The 14,653-nt window shown below is 44.4% G+C and overlaps 1 protein-coding gene across 7 annotated transcripts in view; it reads right to left on the reverse strand.

Moving 5' to 3' along the window:
- GNG12 (G protein subunit gamma 12) overlaps window positions 1–14,653 on the reverse strand; it is a 121,735-nt gene that overhangs the window by 61,651 nt on the left and 45,431 nt on the right. For all 7 annotated transcript variants that reach the window (XR_008426392.2, XM_053920493.2, XM_053920494.2 and 4 more), the window contains exon 2: window positions 12,971–13,030. Coding sequence is in view for 1 of the 7 variants with exons in the window: in XM_053920490.2 (XP_053776465.1) it covers window positions 12,999–13,030 (32 nt within the window). In the remaining 6 variants the exon portion in view is untranslated. The remainder of the gene's footprint in view (window positions 1–12,970; window positions 13,031–14,653) is intronic.

Here is a 14,653-nt window from a genome sequence, read left to right on the forward strand (position 1 = left end):
ATATGTGTGTATGTGTGACTTAACGTGGCCTTAGGACCTCTTATTACCTAAGAGTAACCAGAAAGTCAGAGTGCACCCCCCAAACAGATCACTGCTAGTTGACTAACAAATCACTGAAGCTCCCTCCCCCAGCTTCTCCTTCTTACTGGTTGAAATAACAAAGGCCACGAGAGGATTAAAGACTTCATGGAGCAAATGCTTAATCAAGCGTGCAGAGGTGCTAGGACCCTACATCTCCCAGTTCGGCCTGACTTTTCTCCCACCACATGCTGACTACGCCCAGATTTGCTGCTATACCATCAATGTCTCTTCACAGCAAGAGGACTGAAGGCAAAGGAGGTGTGAGAGAAAGAGACTTGCATTCAGAACACCAATGCCCAAGGCCAGGCTCTGTGCGACCTTGAGCCTTCTCTGTGGCTCTGAACCTCAGGCCCCTCGTCTGTCGAAGGGAAATTTGGCATCAGCACACCTACGCAGCAAAAGGCGTCCCCTTATCTTATTGGTCACCCACTTTGCCATATTTGATAGGAAGAAAATGAGATAATTTGAAAATACTTTATCTCCTTTGAAGCAGTATTTTTACAACTTTCAAGTAGTTATCTTTCTGGTGGCATTTAGCTTTGCTACTGAAACCAAGGCATCTTCAAGGACCGGGCTCGAAGGCAGCAGCCGTGTCTTTAGTGCCACAGGAACTTGAACGGACGAGGCCACCTCAGGCTGGCGGGGCTTGAATGAACTAATGCAACTGCTTCTCCTGTCTTCCTGTCACCAAAACAGGGTGTCCCCCTGCAGAAAGAACCCTGGCCTGTAATTGTTAACTGAAGAAGGAAAAGTACAAACCCCTTTTCCTTTACAGACACTGGAGTTCACAGAGTCACAGAGCGCTGTGCCCAGAAGAGACTCCGAAGACCGCCGAAGCCTGCACTTGCCCGCACGACGAGGAAGCAGGCCTGGTCTGACGCCCCGGCAGGAACTTGTGCTGGGACTGGGTGGAAACACGCACTGACTGTTTTTCAGAGTACTACACATTCTATTTCGCAATAAAAAAGAGATAATTTAAATTAAAAAAAGTTATCAGGAAATGAGGGAAACGCACCCCATTGAATAAACTTTAAAGGAACAGTGGGAGACAAAAACAAAGCTGTGTCTTAGGTATGTCCCACAAGTCTCATTGTACAACGTGCTAGTGACAGCTAACCCTTGCTAAGCGCTGACTATGTGCCAGGCGCAAGGCCAAGGGCTTTACAGACGTTACCTCATTCAGTCCCCCTAATAACTGTGACCACATATTACTATCCGCTTGACAAATAAGGAAACTGTGGCTCAGAGAGGTTAGGCAACTTTCCCAGAGTCACACAGGTAGACAGGTAAAGAGTAGCCTGGACTCAATCTCATGTCTGATATCTAACCCTGAACACTTTTATTTTCCCACATTGAGTGAATTTCAGCAGATAGTTGTGACCGAAGCAGGACAGGGACTTGGCTCCTGCTCATTCTCTCCTCTCAGGAGTCCTTGAGCTAGAAAACCAAATATCAGAGTTTAAAAACCACTGCACTGCATGACCTTAGAGGTCACTTCCAACTCTGGGATTCTACGTCTCTATCACCTGGCGGTGGAAGGGTGGAGAGAGGTGGACCCACAATAGCTGACATGAAGAAGAAGACAAACTTAGAGTTTGTATCCCATGTTTCCAGAGAGACGGCTGGAAGGAGTGGGTTCCAGCAGGGGAAGCCAGCACAGACCCAAGGTTCACAGAATTATAGTTATGTGTATAAGTATATAGTTCATCATGCACATAGAGTACTTCACACCAAGTAAGCATTAGGTAGATGGCAACTACAACTGTGAAAAGTTGACACATATGCCTAAAATCCTCAACATGTAATTTAATGCAACATACTCAGCCACTGACATCACTGTCTCTGCTCCATAAGGAGCTAATGTTTATCATGGACGCCAAACTTTAGCCTTGAGCCAAGACAAGAAATGAACGCACAAGATTAACCTGGCCAAATCTAAAACAATTGAAGTAAGTCTGAAGCAATGGCTCTGAAGCAGTAGGGGACCATGGAGTCCTATGAGAAAGTGAGAGAAGCATGAATCCCTTGCTCCAGTAAAAATAAAAAAGAAAAGGAAAAAAGAAGAAGGAAAAAGCATTCACCCAACTTTGCAAATAACTGTAGAAGGCCGTCCTGATAGCTACAGATCCACTGAAGACCACTCCTTATCTCCGGGTGAATAGCCACACCTGTGGATCCTGAGGATGTCATGTGACGTCCCCAGGTCAAAAGCTACCCACCCACAGGGGAGTCACCTTTCCTCATCCTCACCAAAGGCTCACTGTCGTTGGTCTCAATCCGAATACCAAACCTGGAGTGGACAGTAAGAGTAATTTGATGCTGAATCTAATTTTAAACCTTTCGAGGTTAGTGGACCCCAAATTAAGAATTTCTAAATCAGTGGACTGTGGTACCCAGAAATTTTATCCTTCCTTCCTTCTTCTGGTAACAAAACTCCTTCTTTTTAAATTCCATGTGACTCTTGTGGTATTCACCTTCTCTCACGAGACACACGAACAAGGCACGGCCGAATAGGTGCTGCTTTCTGTCTACTACCTACTTCTGCTGAGTTGATTCAGGCAAGAACATCTGCACAGAGCCCATTAGGAATCCTCCTTGGTATTACTGTTAGAAGAAGAGACGAAGAGGCACACTCTTTTCATTAAGATCCATAGCCATGAGGATGGCGGAAACGCAGCGCCGGTGCCTACCTCTGGCACCATGCTGAGGGAGAACTTGCCCATGAATGAAGCTGACAGCTAAGCAGAGCCGAAAGATGAAATGAGTGGAACATAATGGCCTGACGATACTTTTTGAACCCCTGGACACAGCTATCCCTGCAGTTCATGTTAGCATGGACATAGTCATTTAAGTCAAGAAAATAGTTTAAGCTGGTTTCTGTGACTTGCAAACAAAACAACTCTAACTAATAAACCTGATCTAAACAAAAATACAGCACAAAAGGAAATTTCCGTTCATGGATAGTCCTTGAGGAATTCCAGGCTCCTGCCTGACAATGATCTTTACTGAATTAAATTTTTTTCATTCTATGACGTTTTTGTAAAAAGTCTAGGCTGAACATACCACCCTCTGCCCCTGACAGTTGACCTTACCGATGCTGCCACCAACCAGGCCCTACCTGTTGCAACAAATATTGAAGTTACTGGCCAGGAGGAGAGTCCCAGACATGGACAACAGTAGCCCAGGGTACAGTCTGCTGCCACCAAGCAGATACTTGGAGTCCACTATAGCACTTCGTCCCACGAGCTTCTCAAACTGCCTTGGTTCTCCTGAAAGGTACTGAACCTTCTTAGTGTCATAAGTGTCCTAGACCCCTGGGGCTCAGAATGGAAGGAGAGAGACATCTGGAACAAGGAAAAGGGCCTCACAGGTCACAGGGGACAGGGTCAGTGTAAATTCTGTGCCTAAAAAATCCACTCCACAGGCTGAGTCAGGGGGATAGAATCAGGGCATAGAATGATTTGGGAGTGGGGAGAAATAATAGTCACAGAGTATTTTCAGGAAGTTGTTTATTATTCTTTTAGAACAGGGTTGGTTAGCAGATTTCAACTCTTGTGCCAAACCTAATCCACAGCCAAATGCCCAGGCTCAGCATCAAGAGCCATGATGATCTGGGCAGTTCATCATGGGAGGGGGTGCGGATGAATGTATGTATGCATTGTTCCAGCTGAAACCACTGCACTTTATCCTTGGGTTAAACAAGGCAGCAGAAACATGCAAAGCTGGACTGGAAGGGCTTTTCTGAGACTGCAACTCAGCGTTACATCATTTGCTGAGGGCAGTCCTTGAAAGGATAAAGTCAGTGCCTTTAGCTATCATGGCACCGGCACCGTTTCCCAGCAGGCTTGTGACCTTGTTAACCTGACTGCCATTTTACTCTTCTGAGCTTATGTCCCCAGGACTGGAAATTACTGGAAAGCAAGAACAGAACTAACTGCTCCCTACAGCCACAGGCGGAAGATAACATTGGAACAAACTGCAGCCTCCTGTACAATGGCCCAACAGCCCAGGGGCCACACAACAGCAAACCACCCCCACCTTTTTTTAATCTGATTATAACCCAATAAAAGCTCAAAGCTACCACTCCTCAGTGCTGGTGTATCTCTCCACACCTTGCTCCTCTCCTTTCTTGGAGAGTGGGTAAAAACTTTATTCTCTGTACTTTCTTCTGTTTGTGAATTCTTTCACAGCCTGCGTCACCGACCACCCTAACATTATGGTGGCCTGTATGAGGACATTCTTATCTCTCCCTCTCTTCCAGCCTCCTGGGACTTGCAACTAGGGGAGCAGTGGGCAGCAGAGGCTCAGCCTGGGCTAACCCCCGATCCTGTCTCCGTGAAGTTTGGAGGGGCTCTATGGACAGCCTCCTCCTTGCCCACCTTCATGGCCAGTGACCGTTAAGCCCCTGAATCTCAGGATGAAAACATCCTAACGAAAGTGATAGCTTATCCCCTCGTCTCATTGTTGTTGATATTGTAAACCCCAAAACCATCCCCCTGCTGGTTTGGTGTGCTCTCGGGGCTCAGGAAGCCTGGCTCTAGAGAGACCTTCGTGGTTTAGTTTGCTCTTGGGACCCAGGGACACCTCACTCTGAGGCAGGTCCTCGGTGTTCGGTCTGCCCTCAGGCCCAAGGACACTCGGCTCTGACCACAGATCTCTAGGTCATTTGAGTTGGGAACACCCTTCTCAAACACTGCCCGCCCCCCCCACCATTTGTTCTCATCCCTGAGATATCCTTCCCTTTTAAACCAGGCAACACTCAATCCACCACGTCCAAGGTCTCCCCACTGGGATGTAACTTGAAGGCTCTCAGACTTCACCGACATCAAGCCCAAACCCTTGATTTTCTATTGCAACACGGCCTGGCTCCAACACAAACTGGGTGACCGGAAGTCTGGCCCATGACAGGATCTCTTAACTGTAATGCTATCCTCGACTCAACCTGTACTGCCGCCATCTCAGTCCCCTCCTTAGGTTTGGTTCCTGAGAGGAAGAGACAAGATTTGAATCTTCAGCAGAGGATTCCAGGCTTCTTTCTCCTAACTATGCCTCTTCATTCAAATTTACCTCCCTATACCACCCCCCCCCCACTCGTGTCTATCTTGTACGGAGTTAACTGTTTTCCAGCTGAGCGGCACCCTAATCCCTTAAGACCACGCTCTTTTAATCAATATTACCCAGCAGGGGTGACGCCATTCCTTACCTGCCTAACCCAAGTCCTGTATTCAACTCCCATCTGGAGGTAGGTGTGGCTCCACTGTGTCTACCTTAAGTAAAAACAAGGGTACAAAGAGGGAGAAAATCTCACCCCCGCCCCCCAGACTGTAAAACACTCTATATTCTCCTCCTGGAGACCTGGGAGCTGCTAAATCTTGGAAAAATAGGGCCTGCCCGTCAATGCAGAGAAAAAAGTGGCATTTTAAACTCAAGCCACTTTTCTGCCGCTTCACCTGAGGAAACCAAAGTCCTTCTAGGAGAAGCTTGCTTTTCTTTCCCTACTTTTTTGAAATGCAAACACCTGGTCTTTTTCAAGAACTCCTGTCTAGGCCATCTTTTCAAATACAAATTTTGGGGAGACAATTCTTATCAAAACGGAGAAAACCTTAGCTATATCTGAGCAGCTATTCCTTTCCAAATTAGTAAATTCTGAGAAAAGTTATTGCATGTCTAGGAATTCTGAAATAACACGAAATACCGAAACACATTGCGAGGTCTGCTTTTGGCTTTTTATTACAGAGCGGCTGTGGAGTGGATTCGGAGCTGTGGATAAATGCCTTGTGCTTTACTGGAGGTGTGCTTCTTGGAAATGAGAGTGTGTTTGCCAGTGGAGGAACCTATGTTTCCAACAGCCATCAGATGTGTTCCTAAGTCAATCTAGGGATTGCCGGTTGCTTGTTTCTTGCTCATTATGGGAAATTAGGGTTTCTAAAAGTTACGTTCAAATTAAGTTGGAAAGAAATTGTTTAGTTTTTATAATAGAAGGCACAGGGCATGGAGATGCAATTTTGAAGGACGGGGATTGAAAGTGAGATATTCTAAAAATGGTTATTTCTAAAGGGATAAATAAGAAAGTTTGTGAAAGTTGCAGAAAGGTTTGTGAAGGTTGTGAAAGTTTTAAATTTGCGAAGAAAGAAACCTCAGGCTCCAGAACCGCGCTGCACCTCCGCCTGATTTCTCCCTGGTGACATTCTCTGATGACTCTGGAGGTACCTGGAGTCGTTTCCCTTACACCTTCTCTCGCCCTTGTCAGCGTGGGGAAAGCTACATGTTAGCCGGGGGATAAATCCTTCATCAAGATGCATTTTGTCAATGCTGAGATAGAAGGTAAGGCTACCCTCTGGACATGGAGTCACCCTACATGACTGTCTCTGGGGGACCCCTGGGACACGGGGTCCAGGGAGTCAGGAACGATCGCTCCCTGATGTCCGAAGGGTCCGTTCTTTCCCCTTTGTTTGGTGCTCTGGTCATTGGTAAGTTCGCCCGCAGGGCATGAGGTAAACACATTGGCGGGCAGGCGTGGAGTTGAGTCCCGTCTGGGTGGGGTAAATCCATTCCCAGGGCATCTGGCTGGTACCCTGGTCTTTGGTAAGGCCACCCTCAGGGTACGGGGTAAACACATCCACAGGTTAAATGGGCTTTCTCTCTCAAACATGCTTTTTCTCCCACTGCCTGTGTGGCTCTCTCAAATGAGCGTTCTATTGAGTCCCCTGTCTGAGTAGGTTAAATCCACTCCCAAAGCACCTGGCTGATGCTCTCCTCATTGGTACTGTCACCCTCAGGCACAGGGTAAACACATCCACCTCTTTCTGTTTCTCTGCTTGCGTGGACTGTAACTCCTGGTCCTCCATCTGGAGCGTTCATCTTCTGTTACCAGGTTTCTGCCCTTTCAGGGGACAAAGCAGCCCTGCCCAGGCTGTTCCCTGCTGCGAGACACTGCTAAAGAAGCCCACACTATTCCCACCACTCATTAACAGTCCTTAAAGCCTTTATTGAGAGTCTCAACAGGTCTTCTTGCTTGGTATTTAGGACCTTCCAGTCCTTTTCCAGTCCTCTTAAAAGTTTTCAAAAGCAAATAAGAGAAATCTTATACTTTACAAAACTTAGTGATTCAAATTATATGTATGGTCTTTATGTGGTTGGTCTTCACGTGTGTGGTCTTTACGTGATGTGTGTGTGTCTCTGTGTTACATGTGGTGCCTTTTCTGCCTCCAGATGGCATAACGAGGATGTAATATTTTATTGGCCTAAAAATATTCAGTACTTACATAAATTAAGCAGGATCCTATGATCTGGACAAAATATTTGATATTAAGACTGGCTTAAGTTTGATTAATGTCTTTTAGGGTTATTATCAAAAGAAAAGTGTTTTACAAAAAAGTTTATGTTATAATCTTTTGATTAAGAATATTTGACAACCTCCCCAAAGTTTAAATTTTAAAAACCAAGAAATGACTTTGAGTTATTCCAACAGGCTCCTGGAATACCTCAAGGATTTATTCTCTCTCCTTATAAAAGTTTTTGAATTAATTAGACCTACTTAATATGCTCAAAAGTACATGGGAAGCTTTGCCAAACAGAATAATAACTACTTTATTTGTATACATACATTTTTATCAAAATAGATTTGCTAGAAATTTCAACCTGCCTCAGGGAGGAACTTGCAAAGATTCAAAATCAAGCTCCAACAGGAAGTTCTCAGGGGTAACTAGCATCCTGTCAGTGACCCTGGACAAGCTGAGAGCGATGCCCCTCGTGGGGACGTCGCACAGTGGGGCGCTGGGTGTCCGTGCCCCCCACACTGGGGCTTCATGTGTCACTTCCAGTGCTCAGTGCACACTTCCAGGAAGTCCTGGGCAGCGCTTCAAAACCTTGCATACTGTTAAGTCTTTATATATATATATTAAAATTGTGTGTTAAATCTAAAAATATGGGCTTTCCATTGTTCTTTTATGTCACTTCATGGTAATTACAACTTATCAAGAAATTGTTGTCTTGATATATTTTACAAAGAAGCGAAGTTCTTTATCAATTGCATTTTAATCGAATCTATAGCCATGTCATTTTAAATTTGGTCATTTATAAACAGTCACTGTTTTACTCTAATGCATTTGCAAATGTATGTTTACATGGATCCAGGAAAGGACTCTGGCTTACTCTACATTACAGGTATCTAAGTGGGTCATGTCTCTGAAGTAAATGAAAATTTATAGAACCCTCAGAATAACTGAATTCATGGAAATACTGGCAAATAATCAAGACAAAGGGACAAAATTGGTTATATGGGACTAAATGAACTAAAGATTATTGTTCTCCTTATGACTTTGTTCAAAATATAGCTAATTTTAAATCTTTTTGTTTTCCAGATATAAGGAAACTTTTCCCCCCTAGAACAATTTGTACATTATACCCTCATAAGCAATATTGAAACATTTACATTTTTCTCCCTACCTACTCCCTCCAGAATTTGGCCACTCTTAACAAGTATCATTTTCATGGCAAGTTTGCATAAACCCAGTAAGAGTCTGTTCTCTTTATAATAGCACCAGTTTCCAAATGTGGCTTTATTAACCAAGTCTTTGTCTGGAATGTAGTGATTGAGAGTCATACCTGGACTCTGGATGTCACCAAAAAGCTTTAAGGAATTAAGATAGACTTTGGAAGCCAGTAAGAGACCCCTGGAGAAATGGCCTGGTCCCTTGCTTGGTCATGTGCTTCCTGGCAATCTTCTTTCCAGTAGGGAACAAAGGATGATTTCCTGAAAGATGGCAAGGAAGGAACCTCAAGACATATTAGGGACCTCAAAAACTTGAGGAATCCACTCAAACTAACAGGTATTGCAGGCAAAGCCAGATGGCAACTGTGTGGCTGGCTTCTGTGCCCTGAGAGTCTGACTACAGCTCGAGCTGAAGGTTCCTTGTAAAATTCCAGCAGAGTAGATTATGAAAGAGCCTGTATGATCAATGACTATTCTTGTCTTCATGCAATTAATCAAGCCAAATTGAAACTGGACTTAATGCAGTCTGCTTGACAAAATGAGGGTGGTTTTTGGGAGAGAAACTGTGTTTCAATGGAAATCACAATGTCCAATTGTAACCCACACACTGACCGAATCCTAGTTTTTCTAGTTTCCTTCTAAGTTAATGTTTCATTTTTCCCCTTTCATCCCTTACTGGGAATTACTGAAACACACTAATGCAGTGTCAGCCATACAGAATTCACCTACTACTCTGCCTCTCCCGTTTTGGGGCTTTAAGGCCAATATCTGGTCCTGGTTTCCCTGGCTAATTCCCTTCCTAGCACGTATAGCCATCTTTTTCTTCATTCTTCTTTTGAGGCCATGTCTCCTCAAATGCCTCATATCCTTCATTCCGCAGAGCGTCCAGGCTCTGGAAGATTCCTTCCATAAATGGCCTCCAGCCATAGCTCTCACATTTTGGGCTGTCCAATCCCACCCTCTTCCCCTTGACGACCCACACCTGGACCCACAGGCAGGGACAGCTCTACAGCCCCGACTGACGTAGCTACAGAAGATCCCTACCCCCCAAAACCAGAAGTGGGCCAGGTCACTAAGAATAAATCCATTTTCAAACCAGAGCGGGGAATGAAAGGATAAAGCCAGTGCCATTTGCTATCGTGGCACCATCTGCAGAGCAGGCCTCTGCAAATACCCTCATAACCTTGCTAACATGACTGCCACTTCATTCTTCTGAGCTTGTCCCCAGGACTGGACATCACTGGAAAGCAAGAATAGAACTAACCGAACCATGATGAACTTTGCTTTTTCTGAGTAACTAGTGTGTCTTTATGTCCCATCCACTGTGACACTCACTGCTCAGAAGCTCAGAGACAAGAGTGTGGGACCTGCTAGCAAATTTCTCCAGAAATCTCCTTCCTTCCTTATTTGTCTGAATCTCTTTATATTATATGTGTATTTAAAAGCCGCCTCAGAAATCTCTGAAAGGTAGGTCAATAGCAATAAAAACAATGTACCAAAGTTGGGTGGTGACTGGAGAATGGTCTCACAAACACTGCCTGCTGTTGTGGGGAAGCTCCAGGTGAGCAGGTTAAGGTAGTGGCCTTGGGTAGGAAAAGCCCTGGGCCAAACTCTCAAGTCCTCCCCTACATCTTCCTGCCCTCCTCCGGAGTGTCTTACCCCGCTCCACCCTTCCTTGGGCTGCTGGGTGTCCTCTGGTCTATTCCTGTGCAGCCCACTCCTATTCTCTTTTTAGTACTGTTGATTGCTCTTCTGCCCTCAACTTCTCCCATCAAGTCAAAGCAGCTCATACCTCTACAAGACCTTGTACTTGATATCGATAAGTTGTCAATGGTTCACAGAAGCTTAACCAAGTATTTCCTCTCTTGGATATGAGTATATTTTAACCAGGTAATTATCATACAGATGCAGTGGAACGGGAGAATCTTCTTGTAAATCTCAAGTAATTCTATGTAAAGCAGCTAGCACACAGTCAGCAGTCAATAAAATGTAAAGTCTGTACGATATTGCTGTTGTTATTTATCCCTCCCCCCCCACTGCCTATTTCTCTATCGCTACCACAACCACCACTATGGATGTAAATGCTCCTTTCTCAACACTGGCTAGCTGCAGATCCACAATGAATGCATTTTAATTATACTTTATGGTCTATAAAACACTTGTACCTTTTTGACCTTCCTGGCAACCCTCAAGTTAAATATTATTGCCATTTCACAGATGAGGAAACTGAAATGCAGGAAGTTTGACTTTATAAGGTCCCAGAGCCAGGAAGTAGCAGAGCCAGGGCTCAAACCCAGGTCTCATATAAATTTCTTGTTCTAGCACCCAGACAAGTGGTTGCTAACTGAACAGCAGTCATATCAGAATCATCGGAGTGCTGAGATCCCCAGGGTCCACCCCAGACCTTACTGAATGTGGACGGCCCAGTGGAAGGGACTAGGAGCTTATATTTCAATGAGTGCCTCATGTGATCCTGATGAGCTGCTGGTACGTGACCCAGTGCAGTGTCCTTGCTGCCCTCTGATTGGCTAAGTACTTCCTGTACTCTCAGCCCTGTGCTGACTACTGCAAGGAAGGCACAGATAGCTTTCAGCTCTCAAAGCACCAACAAAGCAACAGAGGAAGTAAGACTAGCCAAGGTGAAGAAGAATGTACCACCAAAAACAGTGTTTGGCTTAAAACGGTTCAGAGCAGGGGTGATCAAACATGGCAGGGACAGACAGGCAAGGCCAGGTTATGGAGAAGGGAAGATTCTACTGATACCTACACAAGGGGAAGGATTGCAAAGTACAGAAAGGGTGAGTAGCATGAGGTGTCCTCAACAGAAATGGTAAACAGCCTCGTCTTGCTAGAATAAAAGGAACAGTGGGAGGTGAGCAAGAGAGAATGGGGCCAGAAAATGGAAGTAGAGAAGGCAGAGAGGAGTCTGGGTTGGCATTCTGGGTGATATGGAGGTCCTAACAGTTTTTGAGCAAATAAGTAACAGCCTGAAAGATTAAGGATACTTAGTGTGGCTGTGCTGTGTTGAACAAAGGGAGGGTTGGAGAGTGGTATTGGAAGGGCTACTTAGGAACCTACTGAACTGATCTGGATGGCAGATGGTGAAGAGTAAGACCAGGATTCTGGGGCCTGTCAATCACAATGGGATGAAAGGATGCACTATGAGATGGGAGCATGATCCGGGTCCTCTCACTCTCCATGTGCTTTCATTCGATCACAGCTGTTTCCATATGTCTCACTCTTAAACAATGCCTGGTAGACTGTAAAAATGGCCACAACTCTTTCCCTCTCTGTCACCATGCTCCTTGTAATGTAATTCTGCGCTCCTCTCACCAAGAGGTAGAATCTATATCTCTAACCTGTTGAATCTAGACTAGTCATATAGCTTGCTTTAGCCAACAAGTGTCGCAAGCAATGTTGTGACATGACAGTTCTGAGAATCAACCTCAGGACACTTCTGTTCTCTCTCAGTACCCTGCCCAGCCCCCGTGTGAACAAGCTCAGGGTAGCCTGCAGGAAGGTGAGACACACGTCTTAGTCACTGTCATCCCTCCAGCCAAGAGGCCCGTGACTTCCAGAAACAGAGCTGACCTGGCCCTGGAGCTGACTGCAGACACATGAAATGGTTCCACCTGATCTAGAACCACAGGGTTGAGCCCATCCCAAGGCAGCAACCCACAGAACTGTGGGATGAAGAAACGACTGTTCCTTTTGAGTCAGTAAATTTTAGCTCAAATTTCTGGCTATAAATTTGGAAATGGCTTGTTATGCAGCAACAGCTATCTGCTACACACTGCAAATACAGTATTGCCACGGTATCAGGGCGTGATGTCACACAAAAGCTTCAGAAGCTTTTCCAGTTAAAAAGTATATTACTTTCCTAGCTCTAAAAGCAGTTTTCTATCCCCGCAGAACTATTATCTACAAGTTCAAGGAGGCAAGAAAGAATAAACAGAGCAATAAGAAAGCTAGTATGTCATAGCTGTGAGCCAATTTTCATTACAACAGACTGCAAGGGACTGTCTGCATACCTTGGCCCAAGTGGCACTTTGTTGTTGTGGATACTGCCTGAAACAAGCAGACCATCAACAGGGGCTTGGAAATGGTTTCAGTACAAAACAAAAATTCCACTAAACCTTTTTATTTTAATAGTATTTGGCATATGATTACAGAAGTGTTCCCTGACTATGTTCTTAGCAAAAGAACATGGATTGATCTTTTATTTTTTTTTTAAGTCATGGAAACATTTTAAATCATTTCAGAGAGAGAAAAAAAAAGTGTGAATAAATAGACATCTAATCATAGTACTGGCAGAGATGCATCTAACTTAGAAGTGTGAATATCATTTCAAAAATAATGTCAGTCACTTTGTTTTAAAAATGTAAGAGAACTTACCAGTAAGACTTTGTGTGGCTGACTGTTTTCAGAGTTCCAGGAGGCGGGGGGGAAATGAATCTGAAATAGAATCGAACAAAACATTTCATAAGTAAATCACATTTGGAAAGGGTATGCTTTTGAACCCAAATGACTGACATAAAGCTAAGTGTTATTCTTTTAGTTAAAGATTAGCAAAGCTTTTTCTGGCTCCTGATGGAATAGGGAGAGTTTTTCGCCTACATATTTCAACTTCCTGAATAGAGAGCATTCTCTCATCTACTTCAGGGAGTGCTGAACGGCTGAGCCCAGTATAACTATAAATGGTAGTGTTTTCATCCAAACCCCTCCAAGTCAGCGGAAGCCTCCCTAGTCGTTGTTCTGGCCTTGGCCCCTCAACCCCCTTCTGCTAGGACCATGGCATGGCTCCCTTTATGGAACCAGTGAAAAACTGACTGGTCCAGGGCCCAGCATAACTGGAATGGCAGTCGGGGTGTGTACAAGGCTCTCCTACAGTGGCCGCCGACCACAGCCACACATTTTTGTTTTATTGATAATGGTGAGCCCAAGGCAGGGCTGTTCAACAGAAATAAAACACAAGCCACATATATATCTTTCTATTTTCTAGTAGCCACATTAAACAAGCAAAAGAAACAGACAAAATTAATTTTAATAATACATTTAATTTAACCTAATTTATTCTAAATAGCATTATTTCATCATAACCAATATAAAAATTATTGAGACATTTCACTTTTTTTTCACTCTGAATCTTTAAGACCCAGTACATCTCAACTCAGGCTCGTCACATGTCAAGCTGTCAGGGGTCACAGTGGCCTGTGACTACCAACCACACCGGACCATACCGGCCTAGAGAATCTATTCTGGGCCTTCGCTTTGGCAAGGTTCCAAAGTGAGTCAACTGCATATGGACATTTTATTCATCTATTTTCCTGCTCCTAGTAAGCATTACTCCATTCATGATATCATTTTAGTATAAATAACAATGAAATAATAGCAAATACTTACACAGCACTTAACTGCCTGCCAGGAACTATTCTCAGTATGTTCCTGTGTTACCCCAATTAATCCTCACAATGACTTCACAAGGTAAGCATATTATATCCTCCCATTTGATAGTGAGGAAATCGAGGCACAGAGAAGTTAAGTAACTTACTAAATATGTCAGACAGTGACTGAGCTGGGATTCTAATCCACATGGTCTGGCCCCCCTGAGCCCAAGTCCTTAGCCACTATACTCTCAATTAAATGTGGACAGCGCAGGTAAGATAATTGCTTTCAGTTTTAATTACAACCTCCATGTGATCCAGGGTTGCTCCTACGCAGATGGAAGAGTGGATGTGCTAGCAAGTTAACTGAAAAAAAATTGGGGGTAAGAACACAAAAACCACAAGCAGGCCTGGAGTCAAAAGATGGCACTGGGTGCCTGTTTGGATGACCAAGTTGGGGTGCAGGGGGAGGTAAATGTGGGGTCTCTGGAAACTCTTGAATTAAAGATTTTCCTGAGAGAAGGATCTGTCACGTTCATCAGATTCTCGAAGGGGTCTGCGAGATAGAGACCTCTCTCTCTCTTAGCAGGGGTAAGGAGTAGTAAGAGGAAGTAAGAGGAAGAATCGGGTAGAGAGGAATCAAGAAAACACACCCTTTCCACTTTATTAATCTGTGCTCCCCAAAGAAATCACA

This window comes from Desmodus rotundus, chromosome 3, assembly GCF_022682495.2.
Source record: "Desmodus rotundus isolate HL8 chromosome 3, HLdesRot8A.1, whole genome shotgun sequence".
In the NCBI taxonomy this organism is placed as follows: Eukaryota; Metazoa; Chordata; class Mammalia; order Chiroptera; family Phyllostomidae; genus Desmodus; species Desmodus rotundus.